The 24,968-nt window shown below is 45.8% G+C and overlaps 2 protein-coding genes across 2 annotated transcripts in view; one reads left to right on the top strand and one right to left on the bottom strand.

The window, feature by feature from the left end:
• The window catches only part of PIGL (phosphatidylinositol glycan anchor biosynthesis class L), a 62,535-nt gene extending 41,631 nt beyond the window's left edge, over window positions 1-20,904 (top strand). Inside the window, exons 4-7 of the mRNA XM_074596181.1 lie at window positions 4,796-4,863; window positions 12,650-12,681; window positions 18,059-18,192; window positions 19,263-20,904. Coding sequence (XP_074452282.1) covers window positions 4,796-4,863; window positions 12,650-12,681; window positions 18,059-18,192; window positions 19,263-19,361 — 333 coding nt within the window. The 3' untranslated portion in view covers window positions 19,362-20,904. The remainder of the gene's footprint in view (window positions 1-4,795; window positions 4,864-12,649; window positions 12,682-18,058; window positions 18,193-19,262) is intronic.
• Window positions 20,905-21,001: 97 nt separating this feature from the next.
• CENPV (centromere protein V) lies at window positions 21,002-24,219 on the bottom strand. Its single transcript, XM_074596184.1, has 5 exons — window positions 23,987-24,219; window positions 22,919-23,017; window positions 22,125-22,194; window positions 21,620-21,734; window positions 21,002-21,271 (listed from the first exon to the last, which is right to left on the bottom strand). The coding sequence occupies exons 1-5, from the start codon at window positions 24,217-24,219 to the stop codon at window positions 21,147-21,149; spliced, it is 642 nt and encodes a 213-aa protein (XP_074452285.1). The 3' UTR covers window positions 21,002-21,146.
• Between the last annotated feature and the right edge of the window lie 749 nt (window positions 24,220-24,968).

Consider the following 24,968-nt stretch of genomic DNA (forward strand, 5'->3'; position numbering starts at 1 on the left):
TTGTCTTAACATGTTAAAAGAGTTTTGTCAAAATGTAAGCTGACAGGGTTTCAAACACTGCAAGCTATCTTAATGGAGTTAACGTGATTGGAAGACATGTATTGTTTTCGCTATCCCAGTGGGAAAACTTTCCCCAGTTCTCCCCATAGTCATAGCATAGACAATGGTATCTTTTATTTACAGAACATATGTGTCATCTGGCAGTGGAGAAGCAGGCTGCAATTACAACATGTCTGAAAGGAAAGATTGCAAGGCAAGGAGTCACCTACCACGTTCTGCGTAGTTTTGTTCCATTGCATAGTTACTCGTTTCTTCAATTGCCCTGGAAGTCCATGAGTAACTCAATCTTTTTGAGAGCTACAGGGACATATTTCATCCAAGCTCTACATTAAATAGTGCAGACACACAAATTAACGGTTGGTGTACTCAAAGCCAAAACTAATTTATAGACTTGGGAAATTATTTCCTGCCTGCTGGATTTATAAGCAAAAGCCAGTGTTGCTGGGAGAGGCAGCCAAGGCTAGTCTGTCTCGATCCAGATTAGAAAGTATTCAGTGTGGAAAAAAATAAGTTACATAGTATTGTGTGAGCCCCAGGCAGGCTCTAGATTATGAAATCCTGCTCTTCAGGATCTCAGGTTTGGTGATAGCAGAGTTTGGATTAGGAGGTGACATTCAGACTGTGCTTGGGGCAGATGCAGTGCCAAGAGCAGAATTCAGCAATAGCACGTTCTTACAAGCTGCCTTCCACTATGGATTGATGGAAACATCATCCATACAACTCTTTGTGGAAGAGTCCCGTTGTCTTGGGTCAGCTCGAAGTCAGCCTAGAAAGCCAGATCCTTCTACAAATGTATTCAAGATGGAGGTATATTTGTGAGGGTGAGTTCAGCTCTCATGTTTTGGATCTTGGTCTTTACGCTCCTAAAATTCAGAAGCATTTGGATGTGGGATGTTTGTAGAGGATTTTAAATGCTTTTGCAGAACACCAGATACAGAGTACAGTGCGTGGAGTTTGCTAGAGGAGGCAACAGAGCTGGGACAGACTTTGGCATCCCTTTTTCTCCCTTCCTGACTTACGTTGCAGGCTCCTCAGGTGTGCTTTGGGGTTCGTGAGTGGGAGACCTCCAGGACCTTTCATTCTAAGAGTTGGTGCGTGACATACACACTTGCAGCTTAAACCTAGTAGATGCTGGAATGTTGATCATGATTAGATTTTTCCTTTTTCATACAGTTCATTCTTTTTAACCTTGAGCTTCTCTGATGTAATAGCAACAAGAGACATCTCCAAACACACAAGAGACTCAAAGGGGGTTTGAATGTCACTGGCCTCAGCAAGTGTGAGTCAGGCCTATGAAATGCTGCTCAAAGGAAGGCCATTAGAAATGGAGTTCCTTGCTATGGCATTTTATGGGATGTCCTTTCATAAAAAGGAAAGAGACCTTCCTATCCCCACCAGTCTACTTGAGCAGATGTGTGCTCTGTTTGAAGCACTGGATGACGCCAGAAGGAGTGAGGGAGACCCACAGCTTTGAGTGCTTTTTTCCTCCAATGCACATGGTGTGTAGAGGGAGTATGGACTCCAGACCTCTCAGGAGTTTTCTCTTCTGCTAGTAATTGAGTAATTTCCTCTGTGCTCTCCCCCCTCCGGAAGGGATTTCTGGACCTGTTTGTCTTGGCTGTTGCTCTGGCTTCCCCTAGTGAAAGTTCCATTTCCTGAATACCAAGGTCACCCAGAAGAAAACCCAGCAACACCAACAGCAGCAGCTCCCATTTCAGAACAGGTGTGGGGAGGGAACTCCCTCTTGCCCTAAAGATTTCATTGAGCAATAATTTCCACATCAAGTATATTTCCTATCCCAGCCTTTTGCTCCCAGAACTGGCTGAGCCTGTTTTTAACCCAGACGGTTTCAAGATGTTCAGGTTTTCTCATCCTGCCCTGATTGTTTGCTTGATTTCATCATCAGCCTGGTTCAGCTTAGTTGTTAAAAGCAAGCACACCAGCTAGCTGCTCTATGTAGAAGCAGCAGATGCTCCCGTGTGAAAATTATCTTCAGCATGTGAGAAAGAAATTCGGATTTGTTATCAATGAAATGGATCCCTGAAGCCAGAGGAATATATTTCCATGTGATTGCTGCCTGCTTTAAGTCACGAGCAGCACAGTGATGCTGTGGAATCAGTGCCCTGTTTAGACAACAGACCTAGAAGCTACGTACTGGGTAGGTGGGACATCACTACTGTGTCAGAGCCAGCCTGTGTTCTGGGAGGGATCTCTAAAGGTGAGGAACCAATATTCCAAAGGTGGTCTCTTTGCAGATAGAGTGAATGCCACCGTGGCCAGGTCAGTGTGCAGCTACCTTAGGAATTGTACTTAGAAATTTGTATATTTGAAGAGACAGGCAATTCAGGTGCAATGTCCTAACAGTTAATTAGACAATATCAGTTGAGAATTAACTCTCTGCAGTCTCTTTAGCTAGTTCGGAAGTTACGTAAGCCCAGCAGCACTAAGAACAGCAGCTCCTATTTCAAAACAGATGTGGAGAAGAAAAACCTCCAAAGGTGTTTCTGAACCGATAATTTCCACGTCAAGAATATTTCCTAACCCAGCCTTGTGCTTCCACAGTTGGCCTGAGCCAGTTTTCTCAAAACAACGATTAGCTTATTTAGTCTGCTCACTATCATCTCTTATCTCAATCTTCTGGTTTGTTCTCATGTACCTTCCATAGAAGGAAAAATGTGTGTTTTGGCTTGCCTGGGGTTTTTAGCTTGGTTTCCTTAGGAAACAAGAGTAATGCAATTGTATTTATATGTATGTGCACATGCATGTTTCAAAAGACTTCAGAGCCCATTGGCTAATTTCGACCACATTTGACAGCAGGGTAGTAGTCTTAAAAATGTTATGTTTGTTCGGGTCGCATAAAAACCAATGACCAGGCGCAAAAGACAAACCCTCTCCCTGTCACCATTTAGTAAAAGGGTTTAGTGCAAGTCCAGCCCTTAGCAGACTCACACTGTTATTCACATGCATAAGAATTTATTCTGCCTGCAGTGAGTGGGGTACATTGTCATCATAGGAAAGTGCCACTCTAGGTAGGAGTGACATCAGAGCATGTTTTCTCTTATCTGTAAAATACAGATAAAAATACAGCTCATTCCCTGAGCTGTACAGAATTTAATAATGTCTTTCCCAGATGAGCTACTACAAAAGCTGATATCCTCAGGGAGGGCTTAACACCATGCCAGCCTGCGCCGTCCCTGCAGAGAGCCGCTCAGGTAATGCTGATGGACAGCAAAAGCAGCCATAGGCAAAGACATTTTTCTCCTTGTATAGGCTATATGGGGGCTGACCAGAAAAGGCCTCTTTGTACCTGAACGAAACCAAATTGGGTCCCACAGCTTCCTGCCAGCAGTGAATAACCCGCTGCTTGGTGGCAGCATTATTACAGCCACTGGGCAAAGTGGAAAGTCTAACTGTGGATTTGTACTGGGTGGATGTGTTTATAAGCAGGCTTCTCTGGAGTTTGTGGTTTTTGAAGTATTTCTTATCACTGTCTTTGTGTTTCCTCTCCCTCTTTACACAATATCCCCTGTGTTTGAGAGGGCCTCTCCTGCTGGAGGGTGGAGTAGCAAGTTGCAGGACGGGCAGGGTGGCTTTTGATCTTCCCTTGATCTTTACCCCAGTACTTCAGGCCCTGCATATAAAATAGATTTTGAGAAAGGAGCTGTGGTGAGTAAGTGAGGCAGTAGCATTTCCTTCCCTGAAGAGAGAACAAGCTGGCAAGGAAGCAGACATTGATTGAAATGTGGGGAGGTTATGATTTCTTCCTGGTCACAGAGAAGGGAGCTGTGGAGAGCTCTGCTGCCTGGCTTCTCCCACAGCAAAAAAACTAACTTTAAACTGTCCAAGGACTGTCACTTCCACCATCTGGAAAGCCTATCAGTGCATACACACTTTGCACTGCCAGTTTGTCTTCTAGGTTGGAATCAGGAGCCTTTAAGTACCTGCTCCACAGTACTGTGCAGTGAGCCCATAGGGTGGATCCTTCACCCCTGACATGTTATTGGTAGGTCTGAGGGCAGGGAGCCAAGAGTATTCTGTGCTTTGGACGGTGACTTGTTAGTGCTGTGTTCACACATTACTTCTGCATTACAAAGTTCCCATTTCCCCCTGCAGAGAAGCAATAAACAATATGATCTTCTTATTCAGCAAAAAGCCTGACTTGGTTGTACAAAAAATGCAGTCAGCTAATTCTTCAAAAAGGCTTGTTCTCATATCAGATTATTTTATCACCGTGTTATCCTGTGATGAAGCCTCTTTACAGTCAGGACAGTAGTATGTGATTGTGTTGCTCTTGTTAAAGCAATATGTCCTGATTCACAGTACAACAAACTATAATTTCACCCCGTCATCCGCAGGCATTCTAGTATGTTCTCAGATCCAGGAGAGAGTGATTCATAGAGCTGGACCTCTTGGGTCAGGAACAAGTTTGCCACAGATCACTCTGAAAGTAACCTTTTGGCCCTGTAATAAGTAACAAGTGCATCCTGCCAGTAGGAACACAATATTTGTCATCCTTCTGTTGTTCAAGCTGTTAGACTGTGTAGTCATCTAGTTCCAGAGTGTCTTGTTTGTTTTGTGTTTCTGTAGCATGAGTTCACACACAAGGCCTCATTGTGTAACACAAAAACAACTCTTTAGATAAAATGGGCTGGGACAATGCTGTGTTAGATGTCAAAGTTGGTAACTGCACATTCTCCTTCTTCAAAACGATTATTGTTTTCTGGTTTTATTGCAGGTGGTAACCTTTGATGCGGGAGGAGTGAGTGGTCATGCCAACCACATTTCTCTTTACACTGCTTTAAGGTACAGTGTTCTGCACACTTCACCGAATGCCTCACTGTGTGGTACAGAGTGAACGTGGTTGTGTGTAAGCAGAAAACAAATAGCTAGAGCCAAAAGCGGTATTAACTTCACTGATATAACTGAATGCCAGGCTATGGGACAAGGTACTGTTTGGAGAAACTCTCACAGCTCTGTAAATGACTTACAGCATCCTTTATTATTCCATCTGCTGGTGCTTTGCCAGTCTCCCTTTCACTGGGCCCTCTTTGCCCTTCCTGTTCTCGATCACACTAAAATATGCCACAGATCACTTTGCACCTCTAGTTTGAGGAGAGCGTGTGAACAGCTGATGCCTGAGCTTGCGGTAGTTGGATTTTGGAAAGTTTGCAGTGTTGTTCCAGAGCATGTTGCCATCCCGTCCGGGTACCTGAATTTACCTCTCTGACCCAAGGACATTGCGCTCTCACTGGAGCTGTCCCTATTTACCACTATTCCTAAGTCAATTCGTTCCTTCACCACATTATTCTTTACGTTCCGAGAACCTCTGTCTCTGTGCTTTGATGTGAGATGGTTGCAAGACAAAAATCCCTTGTATTAAAATCACCCACGTATTGCTGGCAAGGCAGCTACTGTATTTTATTTTAACCCTTTGCTCATTCAGACCTCATTGTGTCCTAAAGAGATCTCTTCCAGAGCTTTCCCTGCCTTTCCCAGGCATGAGAAGAACTCTCTGCAATTATACCGTGTCTTTTTAGCACCCATTTGTTTTCTGAATCATCTGTGCGATTCAAATTGCTCTCCTTGCTAACAACATCACAGTGATTTGCCTTTCTCGCTTGCCTAGAGAAAGCTACAGTGCCACAGAACCCGTGTTGTGACCTACTGAGCTCCTCTGGGAAGATGCTGCGAGTCTTTGATGCTATCTGATGGCTGGAATTCAGTGCTAGAGGGGATCATGGCTTTTCCCAGCAACTTCTGAAAGGGGGGTGGAGTTAAAGCAAACAGTGTGTTTGGGCTAAGTGGGGAGATGCTTTCTGGCACAGTGTTATTTGAGGAGTGAGTGAGGAACAGAGGTTGATGACCGATGCTCACACCATTGGCACAGAGGGACTAGAGAGCTTCCAGCTGCCTGGACCTCTGTTTGCTCAGTCAATTACTGAACAGGCCTGCAAATAGGAGCAGAGGGCAAATTGTTAGGTGTCCCCCTACATCCTGAAAAGAAACAGGGAAAACAAGCTAGCAGCTGAATTATGCATGAGAAAGTTAAGGAATACTCTCGATTTTGATCCCAGCTCTACTGTTGTCTCGCTTTGTGGCTGTGCAAAAATCACTTTCCCACCTTCGTGCTTTAGGTTTCCTGTGGGTGCAGTGGGGATGTTAACCCTCTTCTCATCTCAGAGTATGTTACTAGGAAGTATTAATTATCTCCAAGCCCCTTGAACTCAGACCTTTGCATTAGTCCTTAGCCTACAGTTGCCCTGGGTTGATGAGATACATGCTGATAGGGACACCAGAGTATAAGCAGCTCTCATTAACGAAGGGCTGGTTTGTGTCTTGTCTCTCTTCCAGTCCTGAATCAGCAGAAATAAGCATGGTGGCCGAGTCATCTACATGCGGCAGGAGTGATGCTGTGGCCACTGAAAGGTTAAGTTTATTTTTAGTGGCTTGCTTGCCCTCATTATTTTTCAGTTTGTGTCATGGAGGAAGTAGAGCGTGACTGTATCACTCCTGATTTTCAGTGCCCTGATGAGTTCTTACATATTGGCTAGTACAGGCAGCGCTGGGAGCATATGCTGAGGCTTCTCACGTACCTCCCTGCCAGCAGGGCTTTGCAGAGCAGCGGTTGCTGCCCCTGGGGCCCCAGTGCTACATGGCAAGAAAAAGGCAAATGAACTCTCCCCTCCAGGTATCACGTGCAATGTATTTATTAACCACCTTTAAACAAGATCTGCAGGATTCTGCCTCCACTGTAGCTGTAAGTGGAAAAGATGAAGCAGAGGGCTGGTGCAGTGATCCTCAGCTCTTGTGGGTGCTCACAGTCTGTGGGAGATAGATAGATTTATGCCTTCTGCCTAAGAGAGTACTTGCTGCACGAGCAGGGGTAGAACAGGCTGTGTGACCCATCCCACAACTCCTTGCTTCAGGAGGTACAAATTATTGAACAGCTTCAAGGAACAAAACAGTTCGGGAAATGGTTGTAGCTGAGCAGATGCTCAGTATTATCTGCTAAGGGCATAAATATTCTTTCTAGTGTGTGAAACAGGTTATGTTCAAAGGAGCAGGAACTATTCAGAAGAAATGTGCCCTCCCCCTTGCAGTAACCTTCCTCCTGACAGCTTGCAGGAAGTCCAGCTGCTGCTATGTGTCTAGGCTTCAGATCTGGGAGGAACTGTGAAATGCCAAGGTTTGAGGGTGGATTTGTTCTTCTGCAAGGGAAAAATAAGAAAAAACAGGATGGGAGAGGAACACAAATTGCTATTTGATTTCAGTCTCCCCTGGGAGTATTTCAGTTCTGGCTTCCAGACGGAAAAAAAAAAAACCAACCCAAAACCAAGAAAATCACGCTGTAGCAAAGAAGGGAGAATTGGAAGCAATCCTCTGTATCTCTGCTTCTTTCCCCATCACCTTGATTTGTCAACAACATTCTCTCTTATCCCCCAAAACAGGATCTTTCCCTGTGGCCAAGAGGCAGGATTCTGTACGTGTGTCCACAAGGAAGAGCAGGTCTTCGGTGACATCAGGGTCACTTTATTCCCCTCTCAGCATTTGACCAGTCACTAGGCACTACAGTAATAAGCATGGTAAATACTATGTGACAGGAATATTTGAGAACCTCTTCCCTGCACTTTGAAATGACAGTGTTTGCACTGAGATCGCATGTAATATTGAGGTGGTTTAGTTTTGCATGAGTCATTGTGCATTTTGATTTTAAACAAGCCCTCTTGCGCAGTAGCCTAGCAAATGGGAGGCTGTTAGTTTTGTTCTTTGCTGGCTTGCTTAGGGTGGAGAGGAATGGCCTTTGAGGCAGGGGGGAAGGACTGTACCACTTCTTTTCTTCAGCAAGCTATCAAATCCATTTCATCCCAGCTAGAACAGAAAAGAATAGTCCTTGCAGCTTAGGGCAGAGCAAACTGAGTGGAAAATAGGAGCTGCTATATTTAACCACTGTGCATTATGTTGTTATAGCAACTGCATCCATAAAACTTATATCAATGATGCTATATAAAAAACTACATCAAAGAATCATTAGCTTAGGCTATTCTCATCAATTGCATTTGGAAAAACACCTCTCAGTCCTGCAGGATGTTTCTTAACATTCGCCAACTCAGTGGTAGGTTGTAAATGAGACTGTGCAGAGGTGATATTTGGGAGCTTAGTGCTTTATCACTCTTGAGTTGATTATGATGCAGCCTGAGTGCCACCGATGCCTTGTTGCACTTACATGTCACAGCCTGACTATTGAATGCCCCAGTTATGAATGCCATGGGACATAGCATTGTGCAGAAGGGTTGTACTGAGGCTCCCTGAAAGAGGAGGACTGATTAAATGCCAGTTTCAAATAAGTATATCGAAACAAAGAAGAGTGCATTGTCCAGACAAATCCCACAGACTCTGTGGATACAGTTCTCAAAAGCCACCAACTGTATTACATCCCTACAAATCACAGTTCTGCTTGTATTGAATTTCCAAGGCCAAGTCTTTAAGGACGTATTTAGCAGGAAGGAAGCTGTTTCTTGGGTGATTAGCCTGATGATAGTGAATGGTATCCCATCTACCATCTTTATTTGATGATTTCTTCCAGCGTGGGGCTGAAATGGGACTCTTATCTCTCACTCCTTTTAAGGAGCCCATGCATTTCAAATGAGTGGCATCTCATTTATGTTTTCAAAGCAGGGTGCTGTTTTGTATTTCCCTTGCCTTTTCCCAGAAAATCATTTTTTCAAAACTGGTTATTATTTGCTCCATCTTGGAAAAGGATTTCCTGTGTCACTGGTGTGTTTGTTTGGGATTGTTTAGTCCCTACAGGAGTTCTGTGTTCCCTGCAATATAAAGAAGAGTGTTGAAGAAATGACAGGTTCCAGAATCTTATGTCTCAGCCTGTCCTTTCACAGTCCAGCTCACTTCTGGTGTTTTGTTTTACCAATCTTAAATGTCCCAGGGGGAACTTTTATGAGTGGTGGCTGTGATTGCACCCAGACTGCCCCCCTAAGGTTAAAGCAGAATTGGCCTCCTCTGTTTACCCTTTGAGACTCTGTCCCATCCCCTCAGAGGACTCTGCCCCATCCCTTCAGAGGACTCTGCCCCATGCCTGGCACACATCCCATAGCTGGATATGTTTTCCTAGATTTTATCTCATTCCTTCCCCCCTGCTCCATCCTTCCTTAAACTAAGTTTATTCATCCCAGTGCCCTTCCATGATACTGTTGAGAGCCATTAGCATAAAGTTGAGCACAGGGCACCAGCATTGCAGGGATTCCCCCCCAAAGAAGTTTTTTTTTTCCCAAAGAAACAACCTCAAGGAATGTCCTCCCCAGCATCGCTAGGCTGCTAGCAGCGTGAGTGGAGCAGTGACACTGCACATTCTTCTCCCAGACAGTGCAGGGACCAAAGCACAGAGCCACAGAGTAGCTCTGTCAACTGGAAGATCTCTGCATTGACACCTTTTTTTCTGACTGGCAGAAGCATCTTTTGCCACTGCAATACACGTGAGTACAGAGTGCCTGAACAGTGTTTTACAAACTGCATGTTGCTATATGGTGTAGTTCAGGGTGCATGGAAGTGGAGCCAGAAAGTCCGGTTAGGGAGGGAGGAGGCGTTCCAGATAGCAAACATCCAACATCTGGCAAGTATATCCTTCTAATATCTCTGTGATTCCTAGGAGACTGGCTGTTCTTCCTTCTTCACATCTGTTTCACCAGATTAATTGGGCAGATTAAAGGTTAGGGTTCTAAATGGAGCCCCAACACATCTTTAAGATATCCATTCTTTGCCATGCTCTTCAAAATTGTATTTCCCCAGTGTTCTACAGCAGCCAGCGCAGTCAGTTCAGTGAAGGGTTTTGCCTTTGGCACGGGAGGCTATTTGGAGAGTGAAGTCATTGATTTCAATGAACAATTTCTCATCAAACAGAACACCACCAAAACTGAAATCCACCCACCAGGGCGTCCGTCCTGCTTCTACCCCAGGGAAATGCAGAAATGGTGGGTGCCTTCAGATATTTCACAGCCTGTTGAAGTTCTTCTTTGCAGAGGGTCTCGCTTTCCTTCAGATGTGGATCTGAATGTACTACAGGCATCATAAAGAGGGTCCCGTGAGAGGTGCCCTGTAATCAGCTGGCCTCTGGCACTTGTGGGTGGGTGGGAACAAGCCACCTTAGATCACTTCATGTTTAAAAAGAATTTATAAAAAGTCTCTCCGGAAAAAAACACATGGAAAAAGCTCCTGAAAAAGAGCTTGTTTGTGTTTGAATTTTTGAGATTTTATGCCAAACTCTTTCATTTCACCCAAACCACAGCAAGCCCAATCTATAAAACAACATTCCCAAAATGGCAACAACGGAGAGCTGCAACCTCTCCCCTACTTGGAAGTGTCCCACAGAGACAGCTCCAGCAGGGTGGAGATGGGAGCGAGAAGATTGATTTGGGAGAGGATTGGCTAGTTTTATGAACGTGTGCGGGAGGTAGAGTTTTGTGTTTCTTTCTCTCGCTCTCTCTCTGCAACCACAGTTCATTGCCATCTCTTGCCTGAGAAACACAAACGAGCAAGGCTGCAATTCCTCTGCAGCATTACAGCTGGGTGGAGCCCATTCCCAGAGCTCTGCACTGAGCCCTGCTGAAGCATTTGGCTCAGGACAAAAAGGAGAAGGAGAGAATCTGTTTCTTCGTGCCTGTTATTCCCGTCTCAGGTCTGCCTGGCATCAGCCTTGAGGACCTTTCAGTAACCAGAATACAGTTTGTGTCTCCTGGAACCTTTACACAAGCACAAACTCCTTAATTTGCTGCCAAATCAAACTTTCCTTCCGTGCTAAAGATGCTCTCTGCTCCTGCTGAAATGTTTCCATGTGAACTGGTTCTCTCCTTGCTTCTGTTTCTGGTGGCCAGGAATGGTTATTATTAGTTCACTCTTGGAGCAGCTCTTCACATCCTTTAATTTGCTGTCAGTTAGTGCTTTGAAGGTCCCTCTATGGCAGAGCAGCACACCCAGAACAGACACTAGGACTTTGGATAGTTAGCCAAATTTCACAACCACTCGCTGCTCTATCTCTCCAAGGCTGTTTTAAGAAGTTCCCACCCTGCTAGCTTTACCAAGTGCCAGATCACTTCTTTGGGTGGCCAGATTCTGGCTGGGGAGGGAAGAAACCTCTGGCAGAAGAGCAGAGCAGACATTAATGGAGATGCTTAAACCTTCCTCCCCGCCCCCAAAAAATGCTGGTAATGTTTACAAGGCAACATTTAACAATCTTTGTCAGAACAGTAGGACTTGAGTAGCAGGGTAGAAGGTGGCCAAGTTAGTATTACAAGGCCATTGTTTAGTCGAAAATGGTATTGCTTGCAGATCTTTGGCTCTGGAGAAGAGGAGACCATTGGCAGGAGAATCTATTTAAAGCATATGTCTTCTGATGGCTGTTTGAGTTCTGCCATGACCTGCATTTCTGGCTTGACTTTTGCTTTGAATTGCTTTGGGTATTCATTACTCCGTGCTTCCTATTTTGTCTACGCCTGTGTAGCTAATCCTTTTCCTTGAACTTAACCAATAGCCAGAGATAATCCTAGTTTGAAAGTGACTGGAGAAACATAACAGTTTACATGTAATGTATGTTTTATCGTGGTTGATTTGCATATGAACTGTCACACTGTCCTTCGTTAAATACACCACTAGAAGATGATAACAATCTCTTTAAATATTACACAGGGTTAAATAACTTTTCTTTTTTATTTCCTTTCTCCTTTTGGCAAATGTTCCATTGTTTGGATTTTTTTTTCTTATGGAAGAGCAAGCCTGGGTGTGGGACAGCTCTGAGTGCCATCTGCTGGAGACCTGCTTCCTCCCATCCCTGTGATGGGCCAAATCTGGAGGCGATGCAAATGGTGATGTGAGCAGAAGTGCTCTGAAGCCACAAACCACAGGCTAGAACAGGAAAAACAAGAGAATTAAAAAGGAATTGAAGCTAATACCCTCTGATGCCTTCACCATATCAGGATCATTTGCTTACACTTCTTGATGGGATTACCATCACTGTTCACCTCTCCTGCGCTGGTCCCCTCATTCTGTTTCTGAGGGACGCGTTTTTGCTACAGAGATTTCCCAGGACGAAGTCATGAAGGGATCAAAGTCTTAGCGAGCAAAATGTCGGAGCAGCTTCTCAGATGTCCCAGTGCCAGCATGGGTTAGAAAGAAAGAATCTGGTTTCCAAATGGGAGCTGCCGCTGAGTCCTGGTCAGCAGACACAAGGCTTTAAAGAGCCAGTGCTCTTGGAGGCGAATAGCCTTTGGCAGCCTCTTGCAGTTTCCCTTAATGCAATACGAGAAGTTGGAGAGCGAGTTGGATTTATGGAGATTATTTGTGCTGTGTCGCAGCAGCCAGGATGAGGAAGGTAATGGCAGAATTGTGTGGGGAATGAGGCTTACCACTGCCTGACATGTGCATCTAGTGTTGGCTCCTGAACTTTCTTGTAAGATTAGCCATTGTAAATGTGTGTGTGCTTTAAGAGAGAAGGGCTGATTTAGAGTCCAGAGTTTATGCTTGTGAAATCAGGATTTTAATAACTTCATTGTGTGTTTACCCCCATGTATCTTTTCATTCGCAGGTACCTGCATTCAAAGCGGAAGTTACCTGAAGGTATGTCACATTACATCCATGACCCTGCAGGCATTAGGCAATCGTTTACATGAATGTTCTGTCCGGGGTTTCATCTGCCTAACTCACCGCTATTTGCAATGCAAATGAAACCCGCAGCTGAACTCTTGCTTGCCCTTTTATCTCCCTGCAGTTTTTTACCAGCTCAGGCTTCTCTACAGTCACTTTCTCTGTCCTTTGGGGTTGTCCTGTCTTGGTGGTGTGATTCAGTGTCTGGCCTGTGCCTCTTGCTGTCTGATGTGAATGTGAGTGCTATTTCCAGGTCTCTCAGATCAGTCCCAGAGTTTTTGGTCACATCTTTCTTAGAAGCCTTTTTTTTTTTTTTTTTTTTTTTTTTGACAAGGACCTCAGAAACCATTACCAGCTCAGACAAAAATGGTTGCATGTACCAAGCCAAGCTTCCATCAAAATGTGGTCAGTATGGGAAGGGTATCTGAAATCTGTACTGGCACAACAAATTTTTGGAGCGGCTTCTTTCACCTGTAAATGAGCGAGTGTCTCTGAGAAACTACCTGTACAAGTAGGAAAAAGAAGCAAAGTACAGAAGCAGGTTGCTCCTGAACCCCTTTTCTAGCTGGTGTCCCCATGTAGATCTGCAGCCCTTATCTCTAGTAAACAGTGCCTGACACAGGGACAACTCTGTGGAAGGACAGAACATAGGAAGGTGGCTCAACCAGGCCCACATAGTGAACCTCCTGCTCCCTCAGCAGTCACCCGGACTGTGTTTCTTTAATGCTAATTCCCAACTCATTGTAGGATTTGAATGTGTCACAGCAAATCAGTTTTAATTCCCTGCTAGCAGCAAGTTGCAGGCCAAGATCTGATGGAGAGAGCATGAGCCAAGATGGCAGAATGTCCTTTTACTAAGTTCTGACTCTAGTCTCTTCAATTCCCCCATCTATGAAAGAGGAGTATTAATGCCAGCTTCCTTCCTAGCACCTTTTCTTTGTTCAGCTTTGGGATGCAATAAAGAGCTCTGTGTGTGCTGTGTGCAGTACAGAGAAAGAACAAGGAACTGCAGTGGTAGATGTCACTGCTAGATGTCAGGCCTTCTCTAGACTGAGCCACCTTCACGTGCTGCTAATGCAGGTTTGTTAGATACGCTATGGTCCTGAATATGGGCTGTGCCTCAAATCGGTCCAGGTTTGAAACAGACCCACGTATAGACAACATTTCCATTTCTCTAGCAGCATCAAGAGACTCCTGAAGCTATATGAAAGCCTTGCTGCTCTGATTACATCACATCTGACATGACCTACAAACACCAAAGGAACGGGGAGCTCCCATGCTGCTGCTTACGCTAAGCCTTTCCAAATATAGTTCCAGTCTCATTGAAATTCCCAGTATTTATAATTTGATCTGGCAGGCGTGCAGGGCTGTGCATCAGAGGGACTTAACGAAACAAGAGTGATGCTGGGATTGAGGCTGTCTGGATAGAGCTGAAAGGCATGTTCAACCATGGAAATGTGCTGCTTTCCCGTTGGTAAGAGGGAACTATTTGTCGGTGAACTTGTATAAGCCCATGTGATCCGGGAATCCACAGAAAAACTCTCTGCAAATGCAAAAGCCAGCTAAGCCTTGCATTGCCTCAGTGATATGCAAATGAGCACCCTAAATATCCTGCTTTGCTTTCTAATGCCTTTAGCCAGCATAAACACAACAGGCTTTTTATAATCTGTAATCAAGTTCTCCGGCCCAGGCAGAAGCACATAGATTTGTTTCAAGAAGCTGAAACAGCTGCTGGATATGCATCCACCCCTGCTACTGGCCCCATCCAGCTATAACCAGGGCTCTTCCGAAAGAATTGGTGTGCTAACGTCTGTCAGGAGCAGCGCAAGCCTTTCGTACACACAGATCTGCTAATAATCTTCTCATTCTAGGCATACTTGCTGCATAAGTGATTTGGAAGTAGAAAGCCAAGCTGAACAGGCTGCAAGGCTTCACACACTTCTATTCTAGGCCTAATCCACTAGCTATATTGATCTTGCCCTTTCTGCCAACCTAGAGGGGTTGTATTACACTGTTAATCCCATCCTGCCCAGGTCACAGTCACAACAGGCTCGGAAAAGCTTCACCTGCTGGTGTCATAGGAGTAGACTCATCAATGGCAGCGCTTCTCCTACCCTGCTTGGCAGGGAGCAGCCTGTTTCTCTGAACGCTTTTCCATCTCTCCCTGGACTGTACATTCCTTCCCTGCTTCATTTCATCTCACATTCCCATGCGGAGCAGCCTTTGCTGTCAGCACGTGGAGATCCTTGTCACATCACTGACACAGGAGACTCTTACAGTGCCCTTCATTTTGTGAGGCTTGAATGCCGTTGCTTTGCCTGACCTGACCGATGGGGGCCCAGGAGGTCAGACTGATCAATACTGAAATCCCTTGCAGTTGTTTTGAGCACTTATTGCTGAGCTTTGGGGAACAAAAGGGTATAATTGCCGCATGAATGAATATTTCTTAGAGGAAAAAAACAAGTGAGGAATACTTTGTTACCAGAGCAGCCCAGGCTTCAGAGATTGGTGGCGGATAACCCTACAGCAGGCCTCTCTTCCCATCATTGCAAGTAGGAATTCAGGTGGCATTGCCAGGGCCCATTAACAACCATCCAGGAAAGGAAAGACCCATTGCCCCATGTTGGCTCTAGCCCTGTCCTCCCCAGTAACCATCGAAAAGCAAATGGGTGGCCAGTGGGAATGCTGCCTACAAGAGCAAGGGGATCCATAGCTATTCCTTTCCTCGGCTGTGCCATAGTGCAGCTCTGTACTAACTCTTTTCCCTGAAAATACCCACCAGCAGATGGGGCCTGCTGAGCAGACCAGAGATCGCTGCACAGAACGGGTGGAAAAGTAGTTCCCCTACTCATGGCACATCATGTTTGCTTCCAAGTTTGCTAGTTGGAAACAAGAAGTGTCTTTAATGGGAGTAACAGAGCTGTCAGGGCAGTTCTGTGTGTGACTGCAACACTTGTCACAGCAGAGCATCCTTTGCAATAGCAAGCCGAAACCTTATGGCAGCTAAACAGCAACTGCTCCGTCTGTCACTCATCAAGGTGGACCTTGAGTGAGAGGGGGGCTCAGGCTGGCCGTCAGGAAGTGGCACGGGCCATGCTGGTCACACAGCTGCCTGCATTCCCGCACGTCCAAGGGAGACTCTCTGCGGGGAGCTTGGCAGAGCCATCGGTCCTTCCAGATGGCATTGCACAGCTGCTGCTCTGCGGGGACGGGCACGGTGACCTTGCAAGGGTTGGATGGCTGAGGCTGCAGCAGGACGGGAGCAGGGACACGGCACAGAACTGACACAGTTAAGACAAGACAGGAGAGTGACAAAAGTGACCCTAACCTGGGCGGCCCGGGCAGGGCGCTGCCGGCAGGGGAGCGGGCGGTGGGTCCCGGCTCCCTCGGCAGCTGGCGGACACCGCCATCTCCTGGCAGGCCGGGCCCGCAGCGAGCGTCCGTGAGCTTCAGGAGAGCTTTTCCTCCAGTTTCCGGCACAGCACAGACTTATTTCAGCGTTTGTCTAGATGGAAGTGCCGGTGATTTCCCTTGAGGCCTCTAACCCTGCCCATTGCTGCCCACAGCAGGAGAAAATATCTCCTCTGAATGCCCTGTCCGCCCTGCTGGAGGGTCGTGTCCCGGGATCAGGGCAGCAAGAGAACTGGAAGGGGAGCATGGTCCTGGAGCCTTCTGTGGTACTGAAAAGAAGAGTAACCAGTTTTGGTTTTGAGAGTGGAAAAAGCTATTGAAAAGTTGGAACAAATTGTACAGCCTTCTCTTGAAGGAGAGAGAAGAAAGAAAGGAATTGAAAGATCCTGGAGATGTGCTGCAGGGAGTCCGTCAGGGCTGCCATGTCCTGCAGGCTTTGGTTGGAATAAAAGCGAGACGTTTCTTTGCAGTGAAATGAGTTAGTGTCGCTGGGAAGAGGCAGGGGACACAAATCACTTGTGAGTGGATTTGTGGAGGACCATCCCATGCATGCTGTTTGTTCGAGTACCGTGCTCTACCTTGGAGACTTTTGGGGGCTTCTTCCCTTGTGTCTCCAGGAAACTAATTCAGCATAAGAGCTGCAACTTTTGCTTTTCTATCTCATACTCGATAGAGTCTAGACTGAAGGATCTACCAAACGTCCGGAGTAGGGAAGTTAGCAGCAGGTTGACTGTTGAGATCCTCATGGGATGAGATTCCTTTGCAGATCTGCACAGAGGGCTCCTAGCAGAGGCATCATCACCTCTCTCACAGAAACCCACCTCACATAGTTGCTCTTTTCAGAAAAGATGTTTGGTTCTGCCCCTGTCCTAGAGCGTCTTTTCCCTTAGAAGGACACAAGTCCTCCCTACATTTTAGAGCCCAGAGGTTATTTGAGCAAAGTTCGCTTTGTGCTGAGGACATAACAGCTCAAGCATTATTAGACATGAGCACAGGCTTCACACACTGAAATGGTCCATTAGGCAGCCTTTGTAGCAAATCAGCATTGTTCTTTCTCTCCTTTGCATAGTTTCACTGTTTAAGGGCACTCTGAAGAAAATCTCATTGCAAATCTAATTGTATATGCGACCACCTGTGTAAACTGTGACTTTGGCCTCTTCTGTCAAACTGTAATACAATGTCTGAAGTGTGGAGCGTAATCACATCAGCTTCCAAGCCCTGAGAAATCCTAAAGCAGCTCCCTTGAGAGCTACAGGCTCTTAATGGGACCATCAGTAGCTCTGAGCTCATCAGTGAAGACAATTTAGCCATGGTAAAAAAAAAATAGCAATTAACTTTTGAGTTCAGGGGGCTGTTTAAAACAGAAAAAAATTCCGCACCAGTGGAATCTTTCTAAATGTTACCTGCATCTGTTTCATCACAAACATCTGAGCAATGAATTCTGGAACTCTGTTAAAGTGTAACTGCCTACATGAGTGAATATTTGATACGGCCTGAATCTTCTAAATATTTTTTATGTAGCTAAGAACTGGAATAGAAAGAGGAAAATTCATTTTTGTAGCTGAATGTTTTTGTGCTCCTGTTTTACGTTTCCATTATATGATGTAGTGCCAGCATTCAGAGAGCCATCCTGTGCTTCTCCCTTTGAGTCTAATTTAAATTATAACCAAAAATACCCCCAAACCCTCTGGTGTTCAGAGCTAGCTTTGCTTTCCACAGACCACGTACAGAACGAGAACCAGTACAAATGGTCATTGACATGTACTGGCACAAAGAGATCCTGGTGGAAGCACAAGTACAAGTTGTTCCTCTTTTGCACAAAAAGGGTCCCCACGGCCAGCAGTACAGGGGAGCCTGCAAAGACCTGCTGAGCCTGGAGAGGTGGGAACCTTACAAGAATGTTGTTGTTTTGAAATATTTACCCTCTTTCCCTGTGTAGGGTGCCGTGTGCTCGTGCTTGAATCAGTAAATCTCTTCCGGAAGTACACCTCCGTCCTGGATGTACTCCTTTCCTGCCTCCTGCCCAGAGATGCACTCTTCGTACTCACAGAGGAGGAGACTGAACAAGCCAGGGTGAGATGAGTGGTACCTGCTTAACCTGTTTGAGTGGCCCATCTTCATTGCGAAGACATTAGTCAGAAGCGTCATATTCACAGAGAACTTCACAAATAATTACATACATGAATTATAAATGTCACTCATTAGTGATTTGTAAAACATGAACAGACAAGACAGGTTGCTTCAGGGTAGCAGGATGGGGCTGAGCAGATTTGCAGCTCAGAGATCTTCAGTAGTCACAGCGCACTGAGTTTTACACTGTGTCTAGGATGTATTTCAAAGGAGACTGGGTCCAGCATAATATTCTGAACACGTGAGTGGCCTGTCCAAGAATGGCATGACTGCATGCCAGGAACAATGTCCTTGGCTCTAACTAAGGATGGAGACAGCTTGTGAACTTGTGGTCCGAAGATCTGTATGAGTTCCCTTCTCTACTGTGTATTTTTTGAACTATTTTGCTGCATAAGATCTCACACATTTAGTCCACAGTTCCCAGAATCTGATTAGTTCCCCTTCCATAGCATGAAAATATTCGCCCAGCAAACAGTCCTGTTAATCCACAAATTACAGAATTTTCCTGCTTACGTACGGAAACTGCTCTGACAAAGGTGGCTCTATTCACTTGTGTTTTTTGTTTCTGAAATCTGACCTTTCTAAGCTGGTGTACTATAAATAGGTTAAGTTAAGGTTTAGCGGGCAATCTATGATCGGAAGCAGCATGCCAAGTGTTCTCAGACGTACACCTATCGGGTTTCTGCTTCCCCAGCATGTGAACACCCAGGTGTGAGATCACATAGGGAGGAGGAGTTATGTGACAAAGAAACTCACAGCACCAATCTACAGCTGGTAATGTCCTTTCTAGCAGGAGCCCTCTGAACACCAGCCACACAGGGGCAGACGGGCCTCTCCCTGCCCTTTGGCCCTGTAGAATAGGCAGCCTTCTACCTCCCATGACTTCTTCCCTGCTCACTGCAAACAGGCTGTCCTGTGAATTGGCAGTGAACTTCAAAAGAGGCCTAGGAAACTGCCCTCTCATTAGGTCTGGAACGTTCTTGTAATGCTTTCTCAACTATTTTCCTTTTTAGAAAGCCATGCGGTGTCATCACAGCCAGCTTCTCTGGTTTCGCCACATCTATATGCGTTTCTCACGTTATATGATGATCAATTCACTCCGCCTTCTGTAAAAGAGATGCTGCTCAACTTCAGGAGTAAAAGAATGAATAAAAGACCACGTCAGGCCATGGGCTAAAGAAAACTCACCTGTTACATGCCAAAGAGGACACGATTCTCTTTGTGTAGCATTCTTTCAGACTACAAAAAAACAGGCTGTATGAACTTGTTTGTGAGTATCTTGTTGCCTCATACATGGAGATGAACAGGGTTCAACAACTACTCCAGTTTCTCACCGCAGAAGCTTAAATAGGTTAAGAAATTTGGATTAACCTAATTAGGAGTAAAATGCAGGAGTATCCTGCAGTGGAGAAGATATGGCACAAACTACTTTTTCCCCAAGAGGATATAGCTGCAAAGACTGCTTGGCAACTATCTCTTGGTGCTTCTGTAAAATCTAAATATCAGGAGTGACTTTTCAAAGATCATGCTATCGCCACAGATAAAACTAGAACCACAAGACCTGTCTTATTCAGTCGGAACTTTAAAAAGCCAGAGCTTATGAATAAAACATCAGAAACCACACAAACTTCTCTAATTGCACTGATCTTTGCTGCAACTGCTGCTGCTTTCATACACACTGTGTTACAGGCATGTTCCTCATGAAACATGAGCATTTCTTCTTGCTTGAAAACATGGAGCTTGAGATCAACTCACAGGAGTCTCAACGGGACGTAAGAATGAGGCTTAAGGGACCCAGACTGTAACTTGGTCTTTTATAGAACACAAGCAGAGATAAAAATTGCAAGAGATGTTTCAAAAGCTGTTCCACTTACGTAAATGACAAGTGCAAGAGTTAAAGATCCTCTGTCTTTACGTTAAAAGGTAAGCGAAGCAGCTTTCAGGGTTTCATTTCTTAGTCTATGTAGAGATTTTACTAGTGATTTGGGTTTCTGTGGGATCATGGGATCATGGTGGAGCAAAGTCAGGAATATTCAACATTTCTGTAGGCCTTTGCACTCATTGATGTGGGCTCGCATCTGCAAGAGGCCTCTTTTTTGCCTCTGCACAGCTGGTCATTGCATAGGCAAGATCAGAGCCCAAATTACCAGATCCTGATCTGTTGCTGTGGGCACATCCTCCTCCTGAAGACAACAAACGGGTTCCTGGTTGTACTGAAGTACGTGCCCATTGTTGTAAGAGTGTGACAGTGCTGACCTCTGTTCCCTGGCCATGCGTCAGTGCCTAACCATATGCTTACTCAGCCTTTAAGACCATGAGTAAGTCCAGACTTAAGCAAAACAGAACTTAATCACATGAATAACTGCAGTGGCCCCTCTCTTGCATACAGCTAAGCACCCGTGTAAATGCTTTACTGAACTTGAGCCTACACTTTACTGAACTTGAGCCTGGTAAGCTCTTTCAAATCCACTTGAACTCTAAATCCATGCTCAATTCATTGAAGTCAACGGAGAAAAAAACAGTGTAAGTTAGTATTATGTCCTAAGCAAGAGATTATCTTATATAGGGCATTTTTATAAGCCAGGCTTGAAACACAGGAAATATCCATAAAAAAATTAGATTTTTTTTTTGTACTTTGCTCTGTTTATTGTGATTTAAACTTTAGCACAGCTAAGGGCAAAGTACCAAAACAGCAAGCCCTGCAGTGGTTTATAGAACAGAGGTAGCTTGAAAACTGAAAGTCACAAATGAATGGGACAGGCAGCATAGAAAGATTTATTTAAGAAACAGAGAACAGATAACCACAAAGTAGAGACTGATTTTGCCAACCCTCCCCCAGGAGAGCCCAGAGTACAGTTCCATGGCAATGCTTCAAGTTCAGCTGCTGGAAGGGTATGTCAGGGTTTTGACATGTCTCTGATGGTCTTATGTTCCTTCACTGCCTTCTCCCATTCCTTGCCATTGATATCCTCTGTGACAATGGTCTGCACGGTGCCATCATCCAGGCAATGGGGAGCTATTCCTGAAGAAAGACAGAGTACACAGAAACCTGCTTTTCATAGTTAAAGTGTGGGAGATGCCACCACCATTCTGTGGGATGGGGCATCTCAGGGAATCGTAAATGCTCGGTTAAGGCTGAGGAGCCTTGATGAGAAACCTCTCGTGGGCAGAAGCCCACAAGTCACAGGTAAGACTGTTTCTTCTGGAGGTGCTACAGGTTCAGGCTGCAGTTCCAGATATTTATCACTTTAGGAACAAACACTTAAGACATATGCGGCTCACTGCTGTAATGTTAGTAGCCAACGGAGTCTTTATTCAAGGTTCACTTGGTGGTTAGCTTTGGTTACCACAGTTTACTCTTTCTACCTACCATAACCATCTGGATTAGAACGAGGAGTATAAAAGCTCTGTACACCACAGGTCTTGCAGAACGTGTGCTGGGCACGATGTGTGTTGAAGGTGTACGTTGTCAAATTATCAGCACCCTAAGCAAATGAAAAGCAATGTAAGTTTTCCGCATAAATAGACATATTAATTACTTTCTATGGGCCTGTAGCTAAGAAACGTAAAATTTTAAATACCACCTTCATGTCTTTACTTGAGATACAGAGTTCTGCATTCATGCTCCTTTTCTGAACCCCTGTGCTTTGTATCTACATGCGTCCATCCCAGTCAAGCCTGAGAACTGCAAGAGCTCTAATGTCAGCTCAGTAAGATGCACTAACACCCACACCAAATGGCATAAAATTCAGCCATTTCCCCCAACCAGCCATAGACAAACTTAGGACAGAAGACTGGCTGCCAGTTGCATTTTTGAGGATAACACTGGATTATTCTGCTCGTGTTCATGTCCTCTTGCTTCTTTCTTACTCTACCTTCAGCAGCTTGAAACGTGACGCTGGGACAATGAAGTGTCTGTTCTGTTTCTTTGTGCAAATGCTGCAACTGTAAAAGAAAAGGCAGAGCTTTCTAGAAGCAGCGGACAAGTTGTAGTACAGCAATCAGATCAAGCTAAAAGCACACCCACGGAACAGACTGACCCTACACAGGTACACTGAGGAGGTATTCTCCTACATCAAACATGATATGCCATTTTTTCTTCACATATACAACTCTCAACAGACAAACCAAGGACAAACTCTAGCCCTGAGAAATCCATTTAATCTTTCAGACCAGGCGTTGCCAATTTTGCCAACATTAATTACCTTGCAAACAAGAAAGTAAGATTCAGAAGTTTACCCATGAGCGAGAAGCAGGCGAAGGGGGATCACTATTGGAATCAGACACTTGTAGTTTGAAGCAGACGTGGTCAGACATGTAATGTTCCCTTGAGAAGACCAAGTTAAAAAGGGATTGATGTGCTTTGAGCAGACTGCACTTAGAGGAACCATAAAGCAGATGGCTGAGCACCTGTACTCATTAGATCTCTCCTGACACTTTCTGCATGAGCATGGATGTGACACCTCAAGTCCTGCACAAAGAAGCAGGACCTGAAATCACCAGCACTGACCCATACTGGATCAGGACATAATTAGGGTTATACCCTATGGAAACAGCGCAGAGGATGTTCTGCAGTTGTGTCATCTTCTTTTAGCTCTAAGGTATTGACTGAAAAATCATACGAGCTTTTATTCATCATTGAGAATAGGGAGCAAAAAAAAAGACTCACTTGCAGTTAAAAACATGCAGATCTGCTGAAGCCCAGACCTCAAAGCGGACGGCTCCACAGTGGCAGCCTCCCGTGTGTTTGACCAAGCCTCTATATTCGCTGGAGAGAGAAACAACAGGTTTTGTCATCATACTTGGGGTTTTTTTTGGCCAAGCAAACAGTAAGGCTGTATACTACATCATTCAATTCTGCTTTAAGCAATTGCACACCACCAGAAAATATATCCACTCAAATGTATTTTAATAAAATGTGCCAAAGTGAGGTAGAGGACGGCTTTTGTCTTCTGCAGCAATTACATTTCTGGCTTAATTAAAATGGTGAAAAGGAAAGAAGAGCAACAGTTCAAGTACCCTCCGCATGCAATGTGAAATATATACTCCCTGCCACAGTCCAGGTCAAAATGCTGACCCAGGCTGCAGCATTAGCCATGCACGGAAAGGAGTGCTGGTATCACACGAGAACCCTCTTGGAACTGGGAACTGAATTTTCCCACAATTGTTCCAGCACTACCAATATTCCTCCATTTAAAAGCTGGGAAAAGCAGAGATAAGTGGATTCTACATAATATTTGAAATGCATTTTATTTTGTGTTGTAGTTGCAGAGGAACTTCACGATCAAGGAATTTCTGAGCTTGTGCTTCTCCCTCTCCCCTAAGACGCCTTCATAGTGACTGGGCAGAATCCCCATGCTATAGATCCAACGCACAGTGCAAAGGGAAAACCTTTTCCTTTCCGATTTTCACTCCCACGGACAGTTACTGATTTCACCCCAGTGATGAGGAAATGGGTGGAGATTTAGAAGCTGAGCCTCGGATTCCGCACGGGCATTTTTTTTTTTTTTTTTTGGATGGGAGAGCCCTAAACCACAGGAAGCTTTAGCATAAAAAGCCACTTTGTCCGTGGTGCGTGCGGTCCCCCCTCCCCTTCTCTGCGGCTCTCCGGAAGCCCGCGTTGACTCTGCTGTGCGGATGCTGCCGAGACGACGACGCTCTAACGGGGGAAGGAGCCGCCGGGCAGGGCGGCTCAGCCGGGCGGCGGCGGGACCAGCCGCCCCGGCCGCGTACTCACTAGGCGTCCAGCAGCAGCCGCGCCGCCTCCTCGCAGCTCAGCCGGTGCCGCTCCTGGAAGGCGGCCCAGCGCCCGCTCTGCGCCCCCAGATCGAAGGCGCCCGGCCCGGGGGGTTGTTCCGGGGATCCGCCCGCCGCCTCCCCTCGCCCCCGGCGGCTCCGGCCCGCGGGGGAGCTGGCGGCCGCGCTGCCCCGCCGGGACCGCCGGGCGCTGCCCGCCGTGGCTCGCCCCATGCGCCGCCGAGCCTGGCTGCTCCCCGCCGCCGCCAGGGGGCGCCGCAGTGCCGCGGCGGCGCGGGAGCGGGGTGGCCCTGGGGAGCGGGGTGGGCCGGGCCGGGCCGGGTCCCCGGCTCCGCTCCTGGCATCGGTCCCCGCTGCCGGCTGTAACGGGGCACGGCGCGGGGGGAGCGGGACACCGTGAGCGAGAAAAACTGGAAATGGAGGAAAATCCAGACCCCGCGCTGCAAGCCGGTTTGCCCGAAAGGAGAGCGGGCTCGCCTCTTCCCTGCAAAACACCTCGGAATGGTCAAAACGCCAGTTACCCACAAGCAGGAGGTTTTTCCTTTAATTATAAGCCTCACGTATTGGAGGATGTCAAGGTACTTTGCAGACCCGAGGTGCTATTAAAAGTATATTGCTTCACATCTCTGCTATGCACCCCCTCAATTAGAACCAGGGCTGCTGTTTAACAATACTGCAGTCTATCAGGATGCGCCTTCGGACATGTGTTTAGAGGTTTGAAATCATTGTGTCAGCCTTGCAGAGAAATGGGTGCTAAAACAGTTCCCGCTAGACAACTTTTCAGAAATTCTGTCACCAAAGTCTTAAGAAGGGAAACAATCAAGATAGTACAGACCTTTTTCTTAAAAAAAAAAAAGAAAAGTTATGTATTATCTTGATTGGTTTGTGTTTTGTTTTGGTTTGGTTTGTTTATTTTGAAAAAAGTCTAGGAAAATGTAAAAGCACCCAACTACTGGCAAATA

Source organism: Larus michahellis, chromosome 7, assembly GCF_964199755.1.
Source record: "Larus michahellis chromosome 7, bLarMic1.1, whole genome shotgun sequence".
NCBI lineage: Eukaryota > Metazoa > Chordata > Aves > Charadriiformes > Laridae > Larus > Larus michahellis.